The sequence below is a fragment of the Somniosus microcephalus genome, chromosome 22 (assembly GCF_052327205.1).
Source record: "Somniosus microcephalus isolate GS21.2 chromosome 22, FLI_Smic_1.0, whole genome shotgun sequence".
In the NCBI taxonomy this organism is placed as follows: Eukaryota; Metazoa; Chordata; class Chondrichthyes; order Squaliformes; family Somniosidae; genus Somniosus; species Somniosus microcephalus.
This window is the reverse complement of record NC_141008.1, coordinates 29,032,769-29,060,624: the sequence shown is the minus strand read 5'-3', so window position 1 is coordinate 29,060,624 and position 27,856 is coordinate 29,032,769. Positions and strand designations below refer to the sequence as shown.

Genomic DNA, 27,856 nt, shown 5'->3' with positions numbered 1-27,856 from the left:
CCCTTTTTTTCCTATGAAGTTCTTTATCACATTTCTTTGTGTTAAAAATGCCATATACATGCAAGTTGTTGTTGCTGCCCTGACTCCATTGAAGAGAATGAGGGGGGTTTAATTGCAATATTTAAATAACCTTGCGGAAAGGTCGTGATGACGTTGGCCGTGCATGTGCCAGGTCTGCGTCAGGCTGACGCACGGCGCACGCGCAGAGCTGGGCTCGGGGATTGGAGCCGCGCTTGTCGGGAAAGCGGATAAAGTTTTTTATTCGAACAAAATCGCGGATGAGAGGATGTCGGGCCGGTCGGTTAGAGCGGAGACACGCAGCCGAGCCAAAGATGATATCAAAAAGGTTATGGCAGCTATCGAGAAGGTCCGAAAATGGTGAGTAGGTTTCCGGTAAATACTTTTTATTGAGGGGAGAGGGACGACGCACGGGCGGGAGCAGCCGAGGCTGACAGCAGAAATGACGTGTCGGCTGTTTGACTGACGGCTCAGCCAACCAATCACGAACGTCAGTGGACCTCGGTTCCTGTGGCAACCGCGTCTCAGCGCCGACTAATGAGTTCGGGAGGCGGGATTTCCGGTTGCACTGTGGGCGGGCAATTGTAGTTTGATTCATTCGGTGAGAGTCCCGGAGTGAAGCCGAATTCTGATCCCTCCTCAATGCGGAGCAGGCCACAACACGCCCCGAGCCCCCCCCTTCCCTTCCGCCGCCTGATGAGTTGCCATTTGAAATGCTGATCAATCTTCTCCTTCAAGTGACGATAGGCAACTGGGTATTTGCTGTGGGTATTGCCAGTATTCTTCTGCACACCCCTCAGTCTGCAGAAGTAAGAGCTACGTGACCAGGAGGAGATTGGTCACTCTGTTGCAACTGAGACCATTAAATACTCCAGGAAAAGTGGCTGCCCATTATATCACTGCAGCATTTAGCTGAGATATTGGGCCATGCTGCTCAAGACACACGATTAAATTCCAGAAGTCTGTTATGTGTAATAAATAGTGTGTTACTGGAGGAGAGAGGTGGAGGGAAAACTTACAGATAATGGAATAACCCCATCCTCTAAACCGCCTTCATGTTCTAATCTACTGTTATGTAGAATATATTTTTAAAGCAAGAAAAACTTGCACTTATAGAGCACCTTTCACGATCTCAGGACGTCCCCAAGCACTTTACAGCCAATTAAGTACTTTTTGAACTGTAGTCACTGTTGTAGGAAACGCGGCAGCCAATTTGTGCACAGCAAGCTCCCACAATCAGCAATGTGATAATAACTAGATCTGTTTTTTTGTGATGTTGACTGAGCCATAAATATTGGTCAGGACACCAGGAATAACTCCCCTTCTCTAAAGTAGTGCCATGGGATCTTTTACATCCACTGTAGAAAGCAAACAGCCTCAGTTTAACGTCTCGTCTGAAAGGCAACACTCCCTTAGTACTACACTGGAGTGTCAGTCTAGCTTTATGTGCATAAGTTTCTGGAGTGGGACTTAAACCCACAACCTTGTAACTCCGAGGCGAGAATCTTCTAAATCCCCCTCCACCAAACCATTTGAAATAAGTCCACTCTTATCTCGCTGTTTCACTTAGTCTGTATTAGGAATCCGGGTCACCTGTCATGCAGTGTACAATCCTGATTCAGTCTGCTCTTACAATGGCTCCCACTTCTGCTGTTGCAGCCAAGCCTCCTGACTGCAATGCCCCAAATGGGACAGTGAAGTTGGGATTAGCACATGCACCTGAAATTCTCTGGAGACTTGAGGTATATTCTGTTGGCAGCTGGATGGAATGATAAAGCAACTCTCAACTTCTGGGCTGGCATAGTAGGGTAATGTGGTATAAATTCAAACTCTCCTCTTTTTCTGTAACCGTGTTTTTTGTTGTAATGGTGAAGAGTGAGTGTACTCATTCACAATGTGATTTCAAGAAAGTGTGGAGGTCATACTGTGTCCACCTGAACTATGAAGAAGACCAACAGTATAGTTGTAGATTTTACCATTTTAGAACTTGGTTTGTGCTTGGAGAGAGCATTTTGAGGTAGATATCACTCGGGAGAAGTATTGGTGGTTACAGGTCAGTCACTGATAGTGTTAGGATCAACTTGAGATGATGCATTAACATCACACAACACTCTTCAAAGGAAGTGCCATGGGATCTTTTACATCCATGTGAACAGGCAGATGGATCTCTTTAATGCCTCATCCAAAAGGCAGCACCTTCGACAATGCAGCGCTCGGTACTGCACTGAACTGTCTGACTCGATTATGTGCCAGAGTACTGAAGTAGGGCTTGGCCCTGTGATTTTCTAAATCAGAGGTGAAAGTGCTACCACTGAGCCAAACTGATGTGAAGTGCCCTCTTCAGACACAATTCAAGTTTGGAAGGCTGTGACCTTTTATTGTGCTGTTGGATATGTTTTTAAAGTTCAAGTGGAAACAATATGAACATTTCACACGCTGATCAAGTTTTACTGGAAGAGGAGGAATATTGGACAGAGTGCCTGAAAATGTCATACTCCCATCAGCACACTTTGCGTCAATCCTAGTGACGCAGCATAAAACATTCTGGCAAGTTACTGTTGGTACAAAAAAAAATCAATAATGGATTGTCGGCAGCAGCAGCACTTCTCCATCAAAAGGTGTATAATTTAATTAACAAATCCTGTGGATTAAATTGGTTCCTGGTTCTATATGTTCAAGTCCAATGTGGTATAATCACAATCTTCAATTTATGGATTTATTACAAATGCATTTTAAAAGTTGTATAAAGAGTCCTCTGTGTTCATGGTATTGAACCAACTCGGGTACAGATATTTCTGTGGTTTTTTGTTTTTGTTTATACTAGCAGAGCTCCTTTGCATTGCACATGGTAAGTTGGATGTTATGTTTTATAACTGCAGGAGCAGCATTAAATATTTGTGTTTTGAGTTCACCTGTCCTTTTAAGGCAGCTAGGTGTAATTGCTGGAAACAAGCAGTGATGTAAGGTCTATGAGAATCTCCTTGCTCTTTTTGAAGAAAGATGGCAGATTGCCAGTGCTTGTAAATTTCTGGCTGCTGGTCAGTCTGTAAACTTCCTACAGCAACTGTGATTGACATCAGCATGGGCTGGGCTTGCATCTCTTTGTATTTTTTTGAAATCTAGTTCAGTTGCGATTTGTTGATGTTTTACACAAAATGTGGCAGATTCTGTCAATTTGTATCTGGAAATAGATAGATGTGTTCCTTAGAAATTACATTTTTGTGAAGCAAGTTTGTATTTATTGTGGTGTAGGCTGCCTTGCTGCAACTGCTGTCTACCAGTCAGCTTTGGAAACAGAACCTTTATTGGTCTGTGTAGATTGGCACTTTATTTATTTACTCTTCAAACCCCAGTCCCTTACAAATTGTACTCATTAACTGTGAACTCTGAACTTCCACAGGGAGAAGAAGTGGGTGACAGTGGGCGACACGTCGCTGCGGATATTTAAATGGGTGCCAGTGACTGACCCCAAAGAGGTGGGTAGAGTTGAAAAGTCATCCATTTATAATTCATGATCATTTAGTTTGATGTAAAAATTGAAATGCGGACTATAAGGGTCATATGAGAAATTGGTTTAGGCAATCTCAAACTGGTTCCTAGTGGGTTTGGACCCATAACACAAAACTGCCCCTAATTTAACACTAAATGCCATGGTGCACACCCTTAGTGAGATCCCCAGGATGGTTGGTGTAGGAGATGCAAAAATACCAGAATAGTTGGGGCTGAGGTACATTGTTGGGGTAGAGTGAAGGGAGCTTTCATTAAGTGTGCTGTACCTGACCTGGGAGTGGCTCAAAACATGAAAGTGTTCCAATTTCTCAGCAGAAAATTCACAAAGCAAAACTTAAGTTGCACTAAATGAGAATGATCACGGCCACTGGGGGAGGGAGATGCCTCTCCTTTTGGATATAACTGAGATTGCCATTTTTCTCTTTTGACTGACTTTCTCTTGGTTTATTTTGCGTGTTCTGCTGATGCTGGAAAATGTTGTGAAAGAAAGTGCTCACTGAACCCAACAGTATGGTTTTCATTTCAACTGTCTGGTCCTTCGCCCCTAAATTCCTACCCACCCATTTTTCATCCTGGCCTCCATGCTAGCTGACATTCTCTTTCCCAGACACTGTCCTCCTCCCTTTCAAATCTTCCATCATCATGCCCCCCCTCAAAAAAACCCAACCTCACCTTCTCTGCCCTTGCAAACTGTTGCCCCATCCTCACAGTCCCTGGATGTGTTGTCGTCTCCCAGATCCATCCTCCTCTCTCGCACAACTCCGATTGAATTCCTGCCCCTCCTCTAGCCCCCAAAAGACTAAAGTCACAAACGGCATTCTCTGTGACCGTGGTGCATTATCCACCCTCATCCTTTTGCAGCCTTTGACACGGTCAACCACACTATCCTCCTCCAATGCCTCTCCTCTGTTGTCCAGCCGGTGGGACTGCCCTCACAAGGCTCTACTCTATCTCATCATTGCCAGAACATCTCTACCAATGTCATCTTGGCCCTCTCCTCTTCCTCGGCTACATGCTCCGCCTTGGAGCCATCATCCGCAGACACAGGGTCAGCTTCCACATAAATACTGATGACACCTAGCTCTATCTCCGTACCACATCTCTCAACCCTGCCAATGCTTGTCTGACATCCAGTCTTGCATGAGTTGCATTTTCCTTGCGTGAGTTGTCTTTGGCCCCCACCGCAAATTCTTTACTGTCGCCATCAACTCCACCTCGCTCCCTGGCCATTGTCTCTGTCTGAATCTGACTGTTAGCAACCTTGGTCTCCTATTCAACCCCAAGCTCAGCTTCCAATTGAATATTCACTCCATCACAAAGTCTGCTTCCTTCCACCTCCGTAATGTTACCCGCCTTTGCCCCAACCTCATGCCTTCTGCCGCTGAAACCCTCATTCTTGCCTTTGTCACCTCCAGACTCGACTATTCCAATGTTCTCCTGGCCGGCCTACCATCCTCCGCTATCTATAAACGTCAGCTCATCCAAAACTCAGCTGCCCCATATACTGTTCTGCACCAAGTCCTGCTTCACCATCATCCATTCTTGCTAATCTATGTTGACAGTTGGTCTTTTAGTGGCTCAAATTAAAAACTTTCATCCTCGTGTTTAAATTCCTTCATAACCTCATCCCTCTGCATCTCTAACCTTCTCCACCCCCAAATTCCCCCCTCCTTGACTCCAGCCTCGTGCATCTGTGCCCAACCCCCCTTCCCCCCCCTTCCTCCTCCCCTTCCCCCCCCTTCCTCCTCCCCTTCCCGCCCCCTCCCTTCCCCCCTCCCTGGTCCATTATTGATGTTTGTCCCTTCAGCCTTTTTCCTTATGCATTTGTGAAGTGCCTTGGAACTATTTTTCTACATTGAAGTAACTTATTACAGATATAAGTTAACTCCAATTTCTCACACTGTTGAGCCCAGTAACTTCTCTCATCCTTAGTGATATCACAATCACTAAAGAAATAATTGCTATAAATGACATATTTATCGCTATCCTTGACTCTCTCTTTTTCCCTTTTTTTCCCCAAAGGGTATCCGAGCTCCCCGAATGGCTCAGTTGGTAAGTGCACTGACCAGTGTGGAACCAGGACGGTCCCAGGTTCAATTCCCAGTCTGCGCTGAATTTGCTGAGCTCAGCCCAGCTTCTTTCAGGGATGCTACAATTGACCTCTGTGTCCCTGTGTTAGCGAGGGAGTTAAAAACCATGCCGGGTTCTCGCTGTGCTCATTATGCAGTGACTCCTACTGATGTGGGTATCGGTGAGGGCAGGACCTGGCTTGGCTGCTTGGCCCACTTGGTTGAATTGCCTCCTTCCTCTGTCTAAGCTCACACATGAAGAATGAAGTGGCACCGTACTTCAATACGAGTTAATGCCTTCGCAGCACCTACAGGAGAGGAAGGGAGAAACTTGGATGGGAAGGGAAAGACAAAAGGACAGATGTGAGACTCCTTACATCAGGACAGAAATAACAGATTAGACATGTCCGCAGTGACACCAACTCTGTATTTGTGTGTTCCGGTATTGTCACTAGACTTAAGTGGTACTAATACATTATGGGAAAAGTCAGAAGGATTCTCTATTGCATCGCCTCAACCAGAGGCCACTACAGCTCTCTGCAGAGACAAGTTTATAAGGGCATAATTTAAAATTATATGATTGGATGCTTTCCCAATTCAAGTGAACCTAGTACAAAAGGAGTTAACTTTTCAGACAAATCCAAGCTCCTTTTCTTGCCTTGAGGGAGGAAATAGCTGTGAATTTAACACAAAACTGTCTTGGCTTCAGGCTTGTTTAAATTGGAAAATCTAAGGAAGGCCCATAGTGCAGGGCAGCAGCAAGGTTGGAAAGAGATTGTGGGAGGGAGTGAAGACTGAGGGAGGTAGGGCGTTCCACAGTTTTGATGTCCTGGAAATCATGAATTCGAGTAGAAGACAGGGCTGTGTCTTAATTTCAACACAGGGAGGGTGCAGACTATGTAGACCAGAATATTTGTAGCGTGGGAGAATCAAGAAGGACGGCTCCGAGAGCAATGATTACACTGATAAAATAGAGAGCAGGAGCTTGGAGGCTGGGAATGAATCAAGGCTGATGTTATTTAGACTATGATCCCCTTCCCACTCCCAATAATCAAAGGAGTTTTGTTTGGAAACATTGCATGGTATGGTATGGAATCCTAATTCCCAAGCAACTTGTGGTGAATGTGGGGTGGGGGGAAGGGTTGAAGTGGGGTGGGGGGAAGGGTTGAGGTGGGGGGGGTCGGGGTTGAGGTGGGGGGGGGTCGGGGTTGAGGTGGGGGGGAAGGGGTTGAGTTGGGGGGGAAGGGGTTGAGTTGGGGGGGGGAAGGGTTGGGGGGAAGGGTGGGGAAGGGTTGAGGTGGGGGGGGAAGGGTTGAGGTGGGGTGAGGGGGGGGAAGGGTTGAGGGGGGGGAAGGGTGGGAAGGGTTGAGGTGGGGGGGGAAGGGTTGAGGTGGGGGGGGAAGGGTTGAGGGGGGGGAAGGGTTGAGGTGGGGGGGGGTCGGGTTGAGGTGGGGGGGGTCGGGGTTGAGGGTGGGGGGGGAAGGGGTTGAGGTGGGGGGGGAAGGGGTGAGGTGGGGGGGGAAGGGGTTGAGGTGGGGGGGGGTTGGGTTGAGGTGGGGGGGGGAAGGGGTTGAGGTGGGGGGGGAAGGGGTTGAGGTGGGGGGGGGGAAGGGGTTGAGGTGGGGGGGGAAGGGTTGAGGTGGGGGGGGAAGGGGTTGAGGTGGGGGGGGGAGGGGTTGAGGTGGGGGGGGAGGGGTTGAGGTGGGTGGGGTTGAGGTGGGTGGGGGGAAGGGTTTGAGGTTGGGGGGGGGAAGGGTTGAGTGGGGGGGGAAGGGGTTGAGGTGGGGGGAAGGTTTTAGGTGGGGGGGAAGGGATTGGGTGGGGGGGAAGGATTGAGGTGGGGGGGGAAGGATTGAGGTGGGGGGGAAGGGATTGAGGTGGGGGGAAGGGATTGAGGTGGGGGGGAAGGGGTTGAGGTGGGGGAAGGGTTGAGGGTGGGGGGAAGGGTTGAGGAGGGGGGAAGGGTTGAGGTGGGGGGGGAAGGGTTTGAAGTGGGGGGGAGGGTTGAAGGTGGGGGGGGAGGGGAGGTTACTGTCATTGCTTGCATTGTTTTAATGAGGAATTGAAGAACCTCCTCTCACCTTTTCTTGTGTTGGACAAGTCCAGAAATAAAATGTTTAATGCACTTTGCCCTGCCTAATTTGAAAAGGAAAATCTGTTGTAACCATGGTGTTGGCATCACCTCAAAATCCTCTCAACTATGGCGCCAACTGATAGCGTTGTAGCCAGGTTGCAAGCAGATGTAGGTTCTGGTGATACTTGGTCTACGGATATGCCAGAGGGGGTCAGGAAAGAGGAAGGAAGTATCTTACTCAGGAATGACTTTTATCAGCCTCAAAAGCAGCTTTTGTCTGAATGTAGTTAAAACACCTGGAATCACTTCTAACTAACCCTCTGGTGAAAGAATGTGTGAGGTGTTCGATTTCTGTTTGAATGGGAGGAAGGATAAGAGGAATGGGGGGGAAGGATAAGAGGAATGGGGGGGAAGGATAAGAGGAATGGGGGGGAAGGATAAGAGGAATGGGGGGGAAGGATAAGAGGAATGGGGGGGAAGGATAAGAGGAATGGGGGGGAAGGATAAGAGGAATGGGGGGGAAGGATAAGAGGAATGGGGGGGAAGGATAAGAGGAATGGGGGGAAGGATAAGAGGAATGGGGGGAAGGATAAGAGGAATGGGGGGGAAGGATGAGAGGAATGAGTAGAAAAGTGCTTTGCTTTACTATGCAGTCCTTGTTTGTTTTTCTTTGTTGCACCCTCTCTGTTCCACTTAGGACAAATCAAAATCGAAGCACAGTCTTGAATCAAAAGGTACAAAGGGAGACAAAGGCTTCCCACTGCTGCCTGTGTCTGACAACAGCTCCTCTCCCATTCTCCTGGAACTGAATGGTGAGTGTGTGTTTAAACTCTGTTACCTGCTGCTCTGAGGATCACCCAGTGCACTTACTGTTAGTTCTATTTGATTTGCTTCATTTATCTTTTCTTGGGGGTTTGAATAACGTTGGAGAGGTTGTATTTATTTTTTATTGTTTATCCCTAGTCGCCATGAGAAGGTGGTGGTAGGCCATTCCCTTAAGAGAGTTATTTAATTTTTTTTCTACAACTGAGTGGCTTGCAAAATCACTTCTGAGGGCTTTAAGAATCATTCATGTAGTATAGGACCGGAATCATATGTAGGCCAGACCTAGTACAGATGGTAGGTTCCCTTCCCTGAAAGATACTATTGATCCAGTTAAGTTTTTCATATCAGTTTTTTTCTGCTGTCAGCCCACAAATTACCAGAATTTATTGAATTAAATTTCCCAACTTGCCATAGTGGGATTTGAGTTGCTAGTCCAGTCCAGTACCATAACCACTACACTACTGTACCCCTAGTGCTAATTGGTAAACAACTGTAAAACAAAATCTTACCATTTGATATTTTCATGTGCTGTGCTATCTTGCACTAGGCCATTCCTGTAATTTTCTTATTCTCATACACACAGTAACTGTTGTTACCAGGCTTGTTCAGCATAACAACACCAAAACACTATAGGAACAATTACATTTCTCTCTGAAATGCTTTTTGTGACACCCTTCATCACCTCAAATTGCTCCCACCATTATCACGACCAGTGATAGACCTGTAACCACCAGTATGTCACCCTAGTGTTAAACTGCTCAAAATACGTTCTCCAAGTTTGGAAGGACAGAGTGACTAATTGTATTAGTTGTTTCTCAGAATTCAAGCAGAGCCAATATGAAAATTTCATACTCTCGTCATGAAACTTCACTGAAACCCTAGTGTCAGCACTAATGTGAATTCCTGAACTTTAGGAAGGAGAGGCAATGCCATTGCAAAGAAAGATCGGAGTACAGGCCATTTTGAGAATTGTGTAGCACACTTTAGGTGGGTGATTGTAGAGCAGTACGGGTAGAAGAGCTGGGGAATGATGCACGATTGAAGAAATAATCAGAAATACAGAATGGCTGACCTCCGATACAACTGGTGCTGTGACCTTTGTCACATTCAGCATTAATTAAATACCAATTAATTGCCTATATTTTTTTTAAAACGCAACACGCTGGTGACTCAGTGAGTAAATGCACTGAATGTCACTGACCTTGTATACAACCCAAAGTCGCAGGTTTAATTCTGGCTCTGTGCCTAATTAGACAGTATCAGTGGTGTCAGGGTGGATTGCTGCATTTGGTCATAAAGTCCATGAGCCAAGGAGGAAGAAAAATTGGGTAGAATTTTTGTTACTGATTGCTGATCAGCGACACCTTTACTCCCCTCCACCCCCCTTTACAGGAAAAAAGCAGGTGTGGGCAGCAAGTGGGGGCAGAGTTTGGGTTGGTTGTCATAGCCCCCACTGTCCTCTTTGCTGGCACAGTGACTATACTTGTGGAACCATCTCCAAACTTGAGCCTCTTCCCTTAACGGAGCAAGGAGTAGGCTCCTCCGATGGCACCATTTGGTAAGAGCAGCAATCAATTGAGCAACACAAAGCAGCAAGTGCTAGGTTTGATTCCCAGTCTGTATTGAGTTACCTGACCTGAGCAAGGGTGGCAAATGGGCTCTATGTTCGGCATTAACACCCCTGGGCTAGGGATGGAGGACAGAGTTGGGCTTGCCTCTGATGCCCCATGTAGTAGATAAGCCAGACAGTACTTACTGTCTAGTCTCGCACATAGAGAATGGTCACTGGGAACAACAGGGCACCTTGGACCCGTATCCTAGCAGGAGTAAGTGCCTCCAGCGGAGTAGGGACAGAGACTAGGGGAAGAGGTTTTAAAAAGCTTGTTGATAACACTAATGGGGACACATTGGGACCTAACCTAAACTGTCAGATTATTTTTCTCCTTCATCGTGATGATTTCAAGTTGATTTAAGTATGTTTTTTTTCCCCCTAATCTTTCAGATGAGACTAGTAACCAGAGCTCCCTGTCAGATGCCTACCAGGTAAAAGTGGACAGCAGTACAAACTCCAGCCCCAGCCCAGAGCAAAGTGAGCCTGTCAGCCCAACGCTTCTGTCTGATTTTAAAGCAGATGACTCTCAGCCTCCCATGCTTGGGCAGGAAAGCATGGAAGGTATGGAGAGCAATAGGAATAATCTTTACTGTTACTGTGTAATCAACGTGAACTTTCAGAACTATTATTGAGCAGTTAATAGGATGACACTTCAGAGCAGTATGCAGAGAGTGCTGAATAGTCAGAGGTGCCATTATTTGGTTAAAATGTGGTCCTGCCTGGCTGTTCAGGTAGTTGTGAACATTTCTGTGTCACTCTTCAAAGAAGAGCAGAGAGTTCTCTTGGTGTCCTGACCAACATTGTTCCCTCAACCAACATCACCAAGAATAGAGTAACTGGTTAATCATCTCGTTGGTGTTTGTGGGATCTTGCTGTGTGAAAAATGGCTGCCACATTTGCCTACATAACAACAATTACTATCATCAATTAGGTGTGATGTGCTTTGAGATGTGAGAAGACACTGTACAACAATGGCAGTGTGGTTAGGTTGATCTCCAGCAGGACATGAAGTATGTAAGAATAGGGCTCCCTGCAGATTCAAAAGTGTCTGTCAGTGACCTACATGTAGGTCACCTAGCCCCATTGTAACCATTTATCTCGTCCCCATGCAGCTCCATTCAGTTTTGTTTTTATTTTTCAACCTGCCCATAACAGTGATGGCCTTGAAGATAAAACAGCTCCATGGTAGTCCCCAGGATTTGGTAAATGGTGAGAGTGGCTGCATGAATGGTGAACACCAGGCATTGCACACCACTGCCAGTATTGCATGTGGAAGTACGAAGCAGAACGAGGTCTGTGTAGCTCAATCGGTGTGTATCTTCGAAACAGAAATAAAGGAAAACAACGAGCTAGTCTGGCCCAATCCCACACTTTATATTTATGATCCATTGTCCTGGATTCCTCTGGGAATAGCTCAAAAACATGCAGACTGTAACTGTGTTGGGATGTGCACTCTACATGTAGACTGTGTGCACATTGTTGGGATGTGGCTAACATAAAAGGGAATCCAAATGTCTTCTATAGACATATTAACAGTAAAAGGGTTGTCCGAGGAGCGGTGGGGCTGATTAGGGATTAAAATGGAGATCTATTGGTGAAGGCAGAAGGCATGACTGAGGTACTAAATGAGTACTTTGTATTGGTTTACCAAGGAAGAGGACCCTGCCGAAGCTACGGTAAATGAGGAGGTTGTCTGGATACTGGATGAGATAAAAGTAGATAAAGAGGAGGTACTAGAAAGGCTGGCAGTACTTAGTGGCTCAGTCCAGGTGGGATGCATCCTAGGTTGGTGAGGGAAGTAATGGTAGAAATTACAGAGGTGCTGGCCACCATCTTCCAATCCTCCTTAGATACAGGGCTGGTGCCAGAGGACTGGATTATTGCAAATGTTACACCCTTGTTCAAAGAAGGGCAGAAGGATAAACCTGGCAATTACAGGCCGGTCAGTTTAATGTCAGTGGTGGGGAAGCTTTTAGAAACAATAATCCAGGAGAAAATGAACAGCCACTTGGGCAAGCATGAATTAATAAAGGAGAGCCAGCATGGATTTGTTACGGGCAAATTGTGTTTGACTAACTTGATTGAGTTTTTTTGATGAGGTAACAGAGTGGGTGGATGAGGGCAGTGCAGTTGATGTTGTGTATATGGACTTTCAAAAGGTGTTTGATAAAGTACCACATAATAGGCTTGTCAGTAAATTGAAGCCCATGGAATAAAAGGGGCAATAGCAGCATGGATACAAAATTGGCTAAAGGATAGAAAACCGAGTTGAGGTGAATGGCTGTTATTTGGACTGGAGGGAGGTATACAGTGGTGGTCCCCAGGGTTCAGTACGAGGACCACTGCTGTTTTTGGGACTGGAGGGAGGTGTACAGTGGTGTTCCCCAGGGTTCAGTACGAGGACCACTGCTGTTTTTGATGTACATTAATGACTTGGACTTGAGGGTACATCGAAATATGCAGATGACACAATTTGGAAGTGTGGTACACAGTGAGGAAGATAGTAATACACGTCACGAAGACATAGGCAAGCTGGTGGAATGGGTGGACACATGGCAGGTGACATTCAAAGCAGAAAAGTGAGAGGTGATGCAATTTGGTAGGAAGAATGAGGAGAGATAATATAAGCTAAATGGTACCATTTTAAAGGGGGTGCAAGAACAGAGCGATTGGTGCACAAATCTTTGAAGGTGGCAGGACAGGTTAATAAAGCATATGGGATCCTGGGATTTATAAATCGAGGCATAGTACAAAAGTCAGGAAGTTATGCTAGACCTTTTATAAAACACTAGATCGGCCCCAGCTGGAGTATTGTGTCCAATTCTGGGCACCGCACTTTAGGAAGGACGTGAAGGCTTTGGAGAGGGTACAGAAAAGCTTTACTAGAATGGTTCCAGGGATGAGGGATTACAGTTACATGGATAGACTGGAGAAGCTGGGGTTGCTCTCCTTCAAGCAGGGAAGGCTAAGAGGAGATTTGATCGAGATGTTTAAAATCATGAAGGGTTTAGATAGAGTAAATAAAGAGAAACTGTTTCTAATGGCTGAAGGCGAAGGCACAGATTTAAGGTGATTGGCAAAAGAACCAGAGGTGACAAGAGAGAACTTTTTTACGCAGCGAGTGGTTAGGATCTGGCATGCCCTGCCTGATCGAGTGGTGGATACAGTTTCATTAGTAGCTTTCAAAAGGGAATTGGATAAATACTTGAAGGAGAAAAAATTGCAAGGCTATGAGGAAAGAGCGGGGGAGTGAGACTAACTGGATTGCTCTTCGAAAGTGCCGGCGCAGACTCGATGGGCTGAATGGCCTCCTTCTGTGCCATGCTATCCTATGATATGCACGCTAAATTCAGATTGTGTACACATTGTTGGGATATGCAGTCTACATGCTTCTAGCTGTGGGCACAGCAAGGCAATAAGTTCTTCTTTACCTCCATTCACAAACACAAGTACAGATGATGGAGGTCATTTGTCCCATTATTGTTCATCCTTCCACAGAAATCTACAATTTCCTCTCCACTACCCCACATAATCCAGAACTTGCCTTTTGCCAGTTTGCACCTATCTCCCCTTGGCCTGCAGTTGTACTTTAATTTGAAACAGTAGCCAGAATTAACTGATTCTGTTCCACTTAGAATCTTGTATACCTTTATAAAGTCTCCTCTCATTTGCTAGCTATCAATGTTGAAGAGTCCACGCTTTTCATAACTAAGTCCTCTGACCAAGTCTCATGGTCCTGCTCTACATCACATGGTGTAACACAGAGCCATACAGAGCAGAAGCTTGGCATTTCAACTTCCAGTCTATGCTGAGTTAACTTCTCTCTACAATTGGCCTTCAGCATAGACACACGCCTCACACACTGCTGTGATATTTGGTGTCCATGGAATTGTACCCCAACAGGAGCCGACACCTTTCGTAGAGGAGGGGAGAAAAAAACAAGCGTCGCACAGTTTGTACCTACACAGTAAAAGTAGGGCTTATTTTGATGCTGTAGAACTCAGTTAGTATTAACCTGCTTTTCCTCCTTATAGAAAACACGGACTCTCTCTAGGACACAGTTCTACCAGTGCTGCAGGTCTCCCTGAGGGTAGCTTGCCTCAATAGCCATTTTGAGCACTAGTACCAATTGTACTGCTCCAACAGAGATCAACTAACCCAGCCTAGACAGTGAGTGTCCGAAGGCTATTCCATAGTGCAGGAGTCACTGGTTAGTAACTAGGAGTGGGAGCCCTGGCCCATTCAGGGGACTGAAGCCAGTAGTAGTGTTCGCTCTATTGCCTCAGTTGAAATCAGCAAGCTCTGTACAAACCAGGAAATAGTAGTTCTCCTCCTCCCCAGGCACCGTTTCCATTTAATTTATCAAAATGTTTTCATCTTCCTGATAGTCTTTGAATTATAGTCTTTGAATTATTTGTCTTTAAAGCTGATTTGAAGAACGTGCAGACTGGTGTTCCAATTTCCAAGTGATTTCAGTCAAGAGTTTCACTGTTCTCGCTCCTCCTGCTAGTGCCACTACTATTTCTCTGTCTGTTATGCAGCAAGTGGACAGTATGGTTATAGCAGTTGTAATTTCTCAATTCTCTCTCTCAGAACCTTCCCTTCCTTCCTCAGAAGTAGGAGACGACCCCCCAATGCTCACAAAGGAGGAGCTGGTTCCCTTGCAGCCTCAGGTAAGTCAGGAACACACTGTGCACACACACGTTCAGGGAAGACTGAGCTTGTATGTACATTTTTATGTAGTTCGAGCTGAGCACACATTTGAGTTAAGCACCAAATCCAATTTTGAACTCTCAAGTGGCACCTCTCTTACTTGGGTTAATTAGCTCAGTTTGGTCATGTGAAGGTGAAACGTGCTCATCCTAGAATTCTATTTTAGAAAAACACACAGACCAATGAACATAAGACAAACTGTGTGTGAATGCTGCCATTTTCATCTTGCTATAAATGTCCCGGTTTCAGTGCCAGGTCAAATGTTACGCAGCAAGCCACCGTGGAAGGGGAATGATTCATTCCTGACAAACACGCAGGTGAAACTGGTTTATAAATTAAAATGGCGGATATCAATACTTGTACTGCTTAAGAGAATAATATAGCTGTATAACCTTTTTATATAGGATGGTTTTACAGATACTAAAAAGCATAAGTGGTTACATCCACCAGTAACATTTGAGCTTTGACTGTAAACCTCCTACTTCCTGGTGGCCTAGTGGGTAAAAACAAAGCCTTACAGAGCAGAGATAGGTTTGGAGTTGGCTCAGCTGAGAGGATGACAGTTCGGAAGCCCTCAGTTAGGAAAGGGAAAAATCAGCTTTGGTTACTGATCTTTCCTTTGGCCTCTGCTGCAAAATGAACATTGGGTGAGGGCAGACAGGGTCAAGCTTGCTCTGATGCTTTCCATGGTCGTTTAGCCTACAGTTACCCTGGCCAGAATTTTCTGGGGGGTCAGCGAGCGGGATCAGTGGCAGGTCGGGTGGAAAAGTTTTTTTTTTCCACAGCCGGTTGGGACCCTGCTGTCAACCCGCCGCCACGCGCCTTTCCCAATATCGGGTCTGTCAGCACTGAGTAGACCCGACACGCAGCAGCGGGGGGACCCAATTAAGCTCATTATGACTTGTTTAGACATCATTAAGAATACATTTTAGCTTGCCTTTTGACTTTACATGCTCGCCCACGGGGCCTTCGCTGCTCGTGATCACGTCTGTTAAGCTGAGGTGGGAGATGAATGGCCATTGAATCAGCTGATTACTTGATCGCTTGAAATGTGCTATAAAAGCTCCCACCGCTCAGCTGTTCACTTTTTCCAATCTCCAAAGCTGTTGCTTACTGCATTTGGAACACAGATTGAGCTTTATGCAGGTTGCAAGTGTTTGGTGCAAACTCTCTATCCAGTGTCACCTCATTGGAACAACCTTTCTCACCATTGACAGAATGCTTCTGTCATCTCAACTTCACCTGCCATCTATTCCATCAACATGGGTGCCCTTTATACTCTCTCACCTTGGTCCTCAGAATCCCACCATGATCAGCCCCAACACGAGCAGCACTAACAGCAACCCAACCTTCTCTGCAATCACCTGATGCAGCACAGGACATCAGCACCTGACCACATTGCTGCCCGGGAGGCCAGGGATGGCCTCACGATGGCCAGATTTACTTCACTTGATGCTGTACACCCTGGCCGCCACATGATGCGCCAGGTTGGCACCACTCCACACCAACACCATAAAGCATCCCTACAATACCCAGGCCATTCCTTTCACACTCATGACCATTGCGGGGGGTACCGTTATGTCTCACCATTCACTGCAACTCACTAAGCCACTTCCGATGGTGCACAAAATCTGTCCACGAACGCAAAGTGTTGAAAATAAAGGTTTCAACGTTTGACACCACATTAACAGAAACTTTGCATAAACCTTGGATAAAACACCCAAGTAGCTACCCTTGTGTGTTGTTAGTTGGTATGATTACACTAGGATGAGGGTGAGTGTGAGGGGTGGCTAGTGAGATGGGGATGTGATAATGTAGATGGAGAGGGATGGGTGGAGGTACAAGGTAAGTTGGTGTAAGGATGTGCAGGTATAGGGTAGGGAAGGCAGAGTGATGGGAATGTGATGAGGCACAGCAGGATGAGGTTGAGTGTGGCTTTGTGGTAATGTTTCGTGATCTACTGAGATCATTGAAACATTTGTGCCACTGCAGCCTGGTCCTCCTGACCACAGCCCTGCTTGTGCCCTCCTCTGAAATTTGCAACCAGGCTGTGTTGATCTCCTAGGGAGGTCTCTTCCTCCATGGGAAGGGAAGAGAATCTCCCTGCGTGCTGTGACTCCCTCCATAAGCATATGGAGGGAGTTATGGGAGAGCCTGGGTGCAGCCATGCACCTTTGTGCAGTGCTTGTCAGTGTTTGCAGCACCTCAATGTTGTAGAATACTGACAGCAGAAATGTCAAAATAAATTTGGACATGGTCCCTTTAATGAAACCGGCTGATGACGCGTCATCAAATGATGTCACCAGAACCGCTTCCTCTAATTGGCCGTGAAACACGCTCGGTGGGCTTAACAAGCCCCATCAAGAGAAATTAATTTTAGAGGCTGGGATGGAGCCAGCAGCAGGAACGGGACCCGCCACTGACGTCGCCCGCCATGGACCCGCTGATGTGAGCCAAACCCCGGTCCCTGTGTTTAGGCTCGCGGGTGAATGGCCACTTTGGCAAGGTACCGTAAAGTGGCCACCCAGCTAGAATCAGTGACTGGTAAAGCAGGACAGAAATTTGGAAAGAGGATGCTCTCTGCAGCATTGATCCAGAGAGCAGAGCTCTAATTTATTATTTTTTGTAATTTTTTTTGACCTTTACATTTTATTTTGCAAAATAGTTAGGAGTATAAAAATTGTTGTTCTCAAAACCAGACTAAAGGTTGGTACTAGTAACTTCCAGATTACAGGGAGTTGCAGTCTCTGTAGCTGTTTATGTCTAAAATGTTAAATCTCACTGACATTGAATTGGTTTGTAACCATAAAGCTGATTCATTAATTAAAATTAAATTTTTTAAGAAACTTTTTGAAAAAAGTTTTAATTTTTTTTAAAGTTTGTCCAACTTTATTTCAGGTTTGCTTTTTCTCCATGTGAGAGCCCCAATCTTTGGTTTGCTCTCTAACATTTTTAAAACGTTAGAATTTTAAGAGCTTACTCACTTCCTTGTTTGCTGTCTGTGAGAATTCTGCATTTTGATTGGCTGCTTAGACAGCCTGTTGACGTCACGGCCGTTCGGACAAGGGGATCCCCACTACAGTTCGTTGATTTGAATTGAAGGTTGGAAAACCGGAAGTTCTCGACACAGGGATCACGAGATTCCGGGCCAATTCAATGAATAAAATATTCAGGCAGGAGGCTGAAAATCTCTGGAGCACATAAATTTACTTGCGGGGGGGGGGGGGGGGGGGGGGGACTATTGTTTTGTACTCGGCAGAAGTGGGATTTACATTTTTTCCAGCATTTATTTCATAGGAACCAGTTTCAGAATGTTAATCCAGGTGTTGTTTTATGGTGAGTTTTGGCTTGAACTAGAATTTTGTATCTATAATAGGACAGACTTTCCTAATGTGCTTTTTCATTCGTCAACTCTTTTTCTATGATTTGGTAACAGGTCGTGGAAGAGGAGGACGATGAATATTCAGGGGCACCACCGCTGAAGAGGGTTTGCACTGGACAGAATGCTGTGACCCAGCCAGTAACGGAGAGCTAACCCAGAATCTCAAGCTGGCTCTTTCCCATGGTACCCTCTGACTTGCCATCACACGACTGACTGACTTTGAAGAATGTGATATTTATTTTCTACTTTTAATGAATTGTGATGGTTGTGATTTAGGAGTCTGAATTTAAAATGTTTCTGTATTGCAGAATGATGTCCCTTTTGTAATGCAACAGGGTCGGGTGTGGTTCATGGCTCCACTGGGCCTTCCTAGTTGAAGACACTTTTATATTGATAGTGTCAAAAGCAGCACTATAATATAAAGGAAGTGCCCTGCTCACCTCTTAACCATGTCCAGCATCTGCTTTTTCATGGGTCTTAAGAGTGCCTATTGGAAGTAAGAAAACATGGGCCTCCTTCTTACTGACCCTCCACAGGGACCGGCTGCACACTGGTACAGTACAAAAGATGGAGCGGAGACTACCAGTCTCCGTTTGAGGGCTGCTCTTGTGGAGCCCCAGCATCAATATGAAAGTGCCTTGACACTGAAGTGCCTCCAAGTCTTAATCAGGGTTAAGCAAGCTGACCGAAGACAGGTTTGTGTTGATGTTGATTCTTGACTTCGTCCATAAATATATAGTCTTCATCCTCAAGTCTTCTCCATGATGTTAAGTTGGGCTTTCTCATATGCAGCCAAGGAAGGCACAATAAGGTGCAGTTTAAAAAAATACTGTCTAACTTGTATGGAAATATTTAGCATTTTTTTTTTAATTACATTTTCTGGAGCTCACTATTTTAATAAATTTACTTAAGAAGCAAAAAAATTGGAAAATCTTGCAGGGGAGCAGGATGTCTCTTTAAGCTGCCGTGGATCTTTGCTGTACCTTTTGCAGATACTGAACCAATTTTAAGTACCTTGTTAACTAGGACTTGCATTTTTCCCTGGGGAGAACCCTATAGTGGTTCACAGATGATTTAGAGATTTTCTAAGTTTAAAAAAAAAGAAACCAATTCTGTTCTTGGCTGGAGTCGTAGTTGTGTCACTTCATTAGCCCTCAGTGCAAGGGCTAAAGAGTGGGAACCAGCCAGGGTTCCTGCCCCTAATGACTACGGCATTAGTGCGTATGTATAGCTGACCTGAGGATTGGATTGCATTTAACTGTGATACCCTCCACGTTTGAATAGCCTGTTGGCGCTGACTAGCTAGGCTCACACATGAAGAGTGACCACTTTAGCGACATAGCAGAGGGCTGCTGGTACTCCTGGAACAGTATCCCAGCAAGGAGTTGGCACCTTGAGAGGAAGAGGAGAGAAAATTCCCCCCCGCCACCAAAACGAATCGCATCCTATTACTTTGGTCACTAAATCAAACTGTAAACTGTCTTTTGCAGCTGATTTTACTTAAACAGACTGGTTCCTAACTGGAGACGATACTAGATTAAATGCCAGCCAGGTAATACTGGCAGATCAACCAGTTTTAGAATAAGTAAACAATCTGGCAACTGTATGAAGACCCTTAAACATGGTCATGATTCCAGTGTATTACACTGGTTAGCATATGACAACATTTCAGTATTTATTGAAAACATCACTGTTTAAATATCCTAATTATTAGCTGGGATGTTGCCAATGGATGAGTATTTTGTGAAAATGCATTGGGCTCACATATGAAGGGTGATCACTTGGGTGTGGTACCAGAGGTCTGTTGGCACCTGTGGACCATCCCTGACCCCTGCAAGAGTCAATGCCTTCAAAAATAATACCTTGGGCATTCGTTATACTGACTTTATTTTCCCTCATTGTACACGCCTCACCTCCCAAAGTGTTTTTCTGTATGATTTTTCTTATTGACTCTTTTGGCACAAGAGTGCAGGATTTTCATTTAATAATTGGACAAAAAAAGATACTGCATAGTACTGTCTAATCTTTTTCTTATTATACACATTATTCTTGGACCGTGCCCTTTCTAATGGAAGTTTCTCCCTGGACACAGTGCACCTGCCTAAGCATCGCCTCTTTCTGCCCTTCACAAACTGCACAAAAACTTGTGTTCTTGTGGTGTCCCCCAGTCAACCCCTGCTCCATAACCTGTACTTGGTACTCACAGCTAGCCCAGGTAGCAATATTAGTTTCTTTTTGGTATTTAATTTCTGATCCTGACTTGCTGTTTTAAACTTTTCTAATTAGTGAACATAATCCTCCCCTCTTCTATAGATCAACCCATCTACAAACCTTTTCACCGTGTCTCTCAACTTGGGTAATTATAACTTTTATTGCCATGCAAAAAGCAGGTAATAGTGAATCAGCAGCCCACTTTAAATCTGGCCTGCTTTTCCTTTCTACTGAAGTCCATTGAAAAGAAAATCTGGTGAGATGTAAAATGGGCAGCCCGGTCGCCTGTTTTTTGTCTAGCAATGAAAGTTAAAAGTATCCCCAATCTCTGCCCTCCAGAAGTGCATCTAGTTGCATTTCGAGCACCTTTGTATTGTCTGCTTCAATTTCTTACCCTTGTATTTTATTTCCAACTTTGGGTGAGAAAGTTCCACCTGACTCCACTTCTTCCTCCTAACTTCCTAATTTTTGTGTTTTAGTTTTATCAATTCTTTTTATGATCTTGAAAAAGTTAACAAGTATTAAAAATATTTTGTATGAAAACAAAAAAGATGTATCTTTTATCAATGTAATGGTGTGTCCCTCCCCCCCCCCCCCCCCCCCCCCTCCCCCCCCAATCCCGGTGGAGATTCAGTGTACCTTGCTGCTGTAGACAGTGGATCTTCTAACCACTGGGCCCTCTTTCAGAATCTCTGAAGAGCAGAGATTTCCCAATTACATTATGGACACGCCTATCTTACTGATACAGATTTTGCTTTTCATGGAAGTGAAGCCAGGACAATGTGAAAAATATTAAAGATTGTATTTTCTGAAGAAAATGCATAAGAGATATATTTTTTGAATACAAAGAGCTAAATAAACTAATCAATTTGTAAGTTGAATATTTTTCTTTTTAATTCCATTTAGCTTGCTCTTTTTGAAGATAACTGTCATTTTTGCTACTGTTTGGTCCAGGGCATTACATCGAAAGTTTGCTTCGTATGCATAGAGGGTTGTGCAATGGAATGGAAACCAGCCAGGATGTTCTAGGGCATTCAAACCGGCTCACGCTTTGTTCATAATAAGGCTTGAATGGTAGTAAGTGAATTTTCCTAGGACATAATGGGCCATTCCTTGTTTGGTGTTGTAATGGACTATATGTCCTTGAGTTTTATACTGAGTTCTGATTTGTAAATCAAATATTTCTTTCAATTAATCTCAGACTGTACTACACCAAAATATAGCTGAGGGATTCTAACTATTGTCCGTATGAAAAGCCTTGATCATTATTAGAGCAGTGAGGCAATAGGCATTGCTTGAAGAAGGCCCATGCACACCTGTGCATAGCAGCCAATATTAAGAATTAATTCACGAGTCACCAGAACTTTTAAGTGTTTCAAATGGTTCAAAAATGTAATTAAGTTCCTTTCATAATTAAAAAAAAATCTTTGTTGGCTTTATTGCAAATATTGTTTCAGGCCTTTGTGCCTCAAGTAAACTTTTCCAGGCAGTGAAGACAAATTTTAATAAATTATCTCACTTTTTAATAGTGTGACATTCCAAAGAAACCTGATTTGAAGGGTATATGTTGACTGTCAGATGGGGTATGGTGCCTAGACTGCACTCTAGTACAGTAGCAGACTTTACACACACCACTTATAGAGCACTCGATTTTACAAGTTGACTAGTTTGATTCTATTGCACAGCCCAAATTCTAAACAATGGCTTTTCAGTTAAGTGGTTTAAATGTTTTTCATGTTTATTTTTCCTTTTTAAAACTTTGAAAAGGTAAGCACCAACCTTGGCAATTGGTATAAGCACATGTGTGCGCATTTTTAAAGTATTTGTGTATTATGGCCATTTGCATACTCCGCTTCTCTTTAGAATAAAGCACTTGGTGAAAGTTATTTTCTGATATTTACTGGGGCACCCTAGAATGGGTGCTGATCCTCTCCTATTGCCTTCACTTTGGTATTGACTGTAAAATCTGCCTCCTGTTCATGAATACTGAGACAGAAACAAACCACTTATAAATCACTGGTGTGTGCCTCAGTGATAGAAGTTCGTTGAAGATGCAAACCATAATGTCAAAAAATACTTTTTTACCTCAGAGGTTAAGTGTTGCCTTTCATATTGTAAAACCTGAATGACTATTTAGATTGTTATTCAAAATGCTTGTAAAAATAAAGTGTTGCAATGGATTTAAAAAAAAACACGTTTTTAGTTTGACTTTTTATGTTATAAGTGATTACAACACCTGGCAAATTCAGAGTAGTGATTTGTGGTTTAAGAAAGCCCGCTCCTTCCTGACCCCCCCCACCGCCTCAGAGTAGACAAGGGTAATGTAGTAGGTGTAAAATACTTGGCTTTTCAAAAGGCCATAGTAGACTCCTGACTAAGGTAGAGTCAGGGGACAGATAGCAGAATGGATGGCAAGCTGGGTACAAAACAGAAAACCGAGATGGGGTTAAAGGTACTCACACTAGCAAGGTGCGATTGGTGTTCCACAGGGATCAGTGCTGGGACCACTGTTATTCATAATTCTCAAATGCTTGACACCAAATTGGGGGATATAGTTAATACTGAGGAAAACTGACAAAATACAAGATGTTAATAAACTTGCAGAATGGGCATCTAAATGGCAAATGGTTTTAAATATAGATAGGTGTGAGGTGGTGCACTTTGGTAGTAGGAATAAGGAGGCCACCGACTCCTTGCAAGATAAAACTCTAAATATGGTACAGATACAAAAATCATTAAAAGTAGCAACACAGGTTAACAAGGCTATAAAAATTGCAAACAAAGCACTAGGGTTCATTACTAGATGGATACAATTCAAAAACCGAAGTAGAGAACCTCGGTTAGACCACACTTGGAATACTGTGCACATTTCTGATCTCCATATTACAAAAAGAATATATAGGCACTGCAGAAGGTGCAAAAAAGATTTACAAGAATGATACGAACATACGAATTAGGAACAGGATTAGGCCACTCGGCCCCTCGAGTCTGCTCCGCCATTCAATAAGATCATGGCTGATCCGATTACTCCACATTCCTGACAATCCCACTAACTTTTCACCCCCTTGCTTACCAAGAATCTATCTACCTCTGCCTTAAAAATATTCAAAGTCTCTGCTTCCCCCGCTCTCTGAGGAAGAGAGTTCCAAAGACTCACGACCCTCTGAGAAAAAATTTCTCCTCATCTGTCTTAAATGGGTGACCCCTTATTTTTAAACGGTGACCCCTAGTTCTAGATTCACAGAAATCACAGAATCACAAACCCCACAGTGCAGATAGAGGCCATTTCGGCCCATCGAGCCTGCACCGACACATATCCCACCCGAACCCCGTGACCCCTACATCAACACATATCCCACCCTATCCCCATAACCCCACGTATTTAATCCCCCTAACACTAAGGGTCAATTTATCATAGTCAATCAACCTCACCCGCACATCTTTGGACTGTGGGAGGAAACTGGAGCACCCGGAGGAAACCCACGCAAACACAGGGAGAATGTGCAAACTCCACACAGACAGTCACCCGAGGCCGGATTCGAACCCGGGTCTCTGGCGCTGTGAGGCAACAGTGCTAACCACTATGCCACCGTGCTGCATTCTCCCACAAGAGGAAACATCCTCTCCACATCCACCTTGTCCAGACCCCTCAGGATCTTAAATGTTTGAATCAAGTCACCTCTTGCTCTTCTAAACTCCAGCGGATACAAGCCTAGCCTGTCCAACCTTTCCTCATAAGACAACTCGCCCATTCCAGGTATTAGTCTAGTAAATCTTCTCTGAACTGCTTCCAACACATTTACATCCTTCCTTAAATAAGGAGACCAATACTGTACACAGTACTCCAGATGTGGTCTCACCAATGCCCTGTATAACCGAGTATAACCTCCCTACTTTTGTATTCAATTCCCCTCGCAATAAATGATAATATTCTATTAGCTTTCCTAATTACTTGCTGTACCTGCATAGTAACCTTTTCTGATTCATGCACTAGGACACCTAGATCCCTCTGCATCTCAGAGCTCTGCAATCTCTCACCATTTAGATAATATGCTTTTTTATTCTTCCTGCCAAAATAGACAATTTCACATTTTCCCACATTATACTCCATTTGCCAGATCTTTGCCCACTCACTTAACCTATCTATATCCCTTTGTAGCCTCCTTATGTCCTCTTCACAATTTACTTTCCTACCTATCGTTGTGTCATCAGCAAATTTAGCAACCATACCTTCGGTCCCTTCATCCAAGTCATTTATTAAAAAGTTGAGGCCCCAGCACTGATCCCTGTGGCACACCACTTGTTATATCTTGCCAATTTATGCCTACTCTCTGTTTCCTGCTAGCCAATCTTCTATCCATGCCAATATGTTACCCCCTACACCATGAACTTTTATTTTCCGCAATAATCTTTGATGTGGCACCTTATCAAATGCCTTCTGGAAATCTAAGTACAGTATATCCACCGATTCTCCTTTATCTACAGCACATGTTACTTCCTCAAAGAACTCCAATAAATTGGTTAAACATGATTTCCCTTGCACAAAACCATGTTGACTCTGCCTGATTACTTTGAACTTTTCTAAGTGCTCTGCTATAACGTCTTTAATAATAGCTTCTAACATCTTCCCTATGACAGATGTTAAGCTAACTGGCCTGTAGTTTCCTGTTTACTGCCTCCCTCCCTTTTTGAATAAAGGAGTTACATTCATTATTTTCCAATCTAATGGAACCTTCCCCGAATCTAGGGAATTTTGAAAAATTAAAACCAACGCATCAACTATCTCACTAGCCACTTCTTTTAAGACCCTAGGATGAAGTCCATCAGGACCTGGGGACTTGTCAGCCCGCAGCTCCAACAATTTGCTTAGTACCACTTCCCTGGTGATTATAATTTTCTTGAATTCCTCCCTCCCTTCCATTTCCTGATTTACAGCTATTTCTGGGATGTTACTTGTATCCTCCTATAGTGAAGACCTTATTTTCCATTATTAATTCCCCAGACTCACTTTTTATAGGACCAACACTCACTTTGTTAACTCTTTTATTTTTTAAATATCTATAGAAACTCTCTATTTGTTTTTATATTTCTAGCTAGCTTTCTCTCGTAAATCTTTTAGTCATTCTTTGCTGTTTTTTATATTCTGTCCAATCTTCTGACCTGCCACCCATCTTTGCGCAATTATATGCTTTTTCTTTAAGTTTAATACTATCTTTAACTGTTTTAGTTAACTACGGATGGTGGTCCTCCCTTTGGAATTTTTCTTTCTTGTTGGAATGTATATATTCTGTTTATTTTGAAATATCCCCTTAAATGTCTGCCACTGCAACTCTATATTGACCTATCCCTTAACCTAATTTGCCAGTTCACTTTAGTTAGCTCTGCTTTCATGCCCTCATAATTGCCCTTATTTAAGTTTAAAATACTAGTCTCAAACTGAATGTAAAATTCAATCATATTATGATCACTGCTACCTAGGGGCGCCTTCACTATGAGGTCATTAATTAATCCTTTTGAAGAAGGGTTCGACCTGAAACGTCAACTCAAATTTCTCTCCACGGATGTTGCTTGACCTGCTGAGTTTTTCCAGCATTTTCTGTTGTTACACCAGGTCTAGTATAGCCTGCTCTCTGGTTGCACACTAGAAACGGTTGAGACAGTGACCGGCAAAGATCAGACACGTTGACCACAAAGTTTCGATGCTTTTGAACGTTCGATGAAATTAGCTCAGAAGCACCAACCACAAACTATGGACATGTGGTTTTACTAACGGTCACAAAATACAATAACAAGTGAGATCATAAAGATCATGTGATAATAACATATAGGCGAAAGATTGTGTGACGCGAGATAGGGAATTAGCCAAAAAGCAACTGTGCACGCGGGCCTTAAGCCAATTAAAACAGTGTAATGGAATATGCACGAGGTTAACACGACATTTGAACGTATAAATATGTAACGCTTACTGTATAATTTTGGAGAAGTCTGCTGGTGTGTCAGCTAAAGATTATCTCCCCACCGGTGCAATAAAGACCGTTTGACTATCGATCTAAAAACCTTGTGTCGAGTGTTGGTTTAAAATACTCCACAACAATTGGTGTCACGAACAGGATACCATACGGACGGGAGACATGAGCGAGTGAAACCAAGCCAAAAACGTGAGTACTTTTAAATTACCACGTTCAGTTAGGGCAAGGCAACACCGCTCCGTGTCCTAGGAATCAAAGAAATCTGAAGGTTTGATCGGTAGGTCAAATGGTCTCGGGGTTCGGGCGAAACGCGCGAAAGTATAGGCGTGGTATAAGTTGCAAGTAGTGCAGAAAGTTTAAGCATACCTCTGACAACAAAGAACCCAAATAAATAAGTTGCAAGTACGGTCTCTGCGGGAGTAAGTAAGAGACGTACTGCTGACAACATAGGTTGCAAGTACGGTCTCACTCTGCGGGAGTATGTAAGAGACGTACCGCTGACAACATAGGTTGCAAGTACGGTCGCACTCTGCGGGAGTAAGTAAGAGACGTACCGCTAACAACAATTAATCATGGGAAGTGAAAACCTTGATTGGGGACCGGAAGGGTCTCTAACACTCTTTTTAGCAGACAAAAGTAGCAGATTTATTGACAAAATGGTTAAAAGTGATTGGCAACCAAACGACCCACCAAAAAAAAAATAAAGGGAATGGTGGGCCAAGGAAATAAAATTGAAAGAGGAAAAAGCCCTTATTTTAGTGATTCGCGCCTATCATGAGTTGAGTAGACGTACTTGAATATGGACCAAAAATGGGTGTCCACAATGTACCCGGGCGCCAGTAATGCCAACTGTTAGATCCGTGTATCTTGATGTTGTGTCCTTCAATAATTAGACAAGAGACTGCAGAGAACAATCAACAGGTGTTTACTGGATGAGGGTTACTCTAAAACTAACTGTACAGATCCCTACTCAGGGTTATATACAGGTGTGGTCACTGCCGGTACTACAGTATACAGGAGCTGTAAAAAGTAGTTCTCCCCTTAAAGGTACATACACTACAATTCCTCCCCTTTTAGATTAACAGTACCATAACATTCATTTAACAATTAAATATCAACTAATTACAATTAACACTTTTAACATGCAACATTAACTGAAAATAGTCTATTTATAAATTCAGTCTTTGGGGAGGCTTCCTGATCCTTTCTGGATAGCACCTTTCCTGAGTGACTTGCTCTTGGTGCGGAGGCGATTCTGGCCCCCTGTCGTCGGTTGGTTCATCAGCTTCCGATGCTACTGTTTCTGGGGTAGATGCTACCTGTATGTCGGGTTCATCACCAGGTACGCAAGACATGGGGTTGACTCGTTCCTGTGACTCTAGGATCTGGTCAACATGGCGTCTCACAATGTTCTCCCCAACATCCACTGTGTACATGAGTGGCCCCTGCCGTGTGCATATTGTTCCTGGTTGC

At 44.1% G+C, this 27,856-nt stretch overlaps 1 protein-coding gene across 2 annotated transcripts; it reads left to right on the top strand.

The window, feature by feature from the left end:
* Positions 1-170: 170 nt before the first annotated feature.
* Positions 171-22,606, top strand: LOC147102123 (B-cell CLL/lymphoma 7 protein family member B-like). Of its 2 annotated transcripts, none has more exons than XM_085964342.1 (7): positions 171-378; positions 3,419-3,494; positions 5,551-5,580; positions 8,369-8,483; positions 10,499-10,669; positions 14,702-14,781; positions 18,258-22,606. In XM_085964342.1, exons 1-7 carry the CDS (start codon positions 287-289, stop codon positions 18,354-18,356), a joined length of 663 nt encoding a protein of 220 aa, XP_085820468.1. In that variant the 5' UTR covers positions 171-286; the 3' UTR covers positions 18,357-22,606. The 2 variants fall into 2 exon arrangements, with proteins under 2 accessions (XP_085820468.1, XP_085820469.1); XM_085964343.1 differs by having other exon boundaries at positions 173-378; positions 14,723-14,781.
* The last annotated feature ends 5,250 nt before the right edge of the window (positions 22,607-27,856 follow it).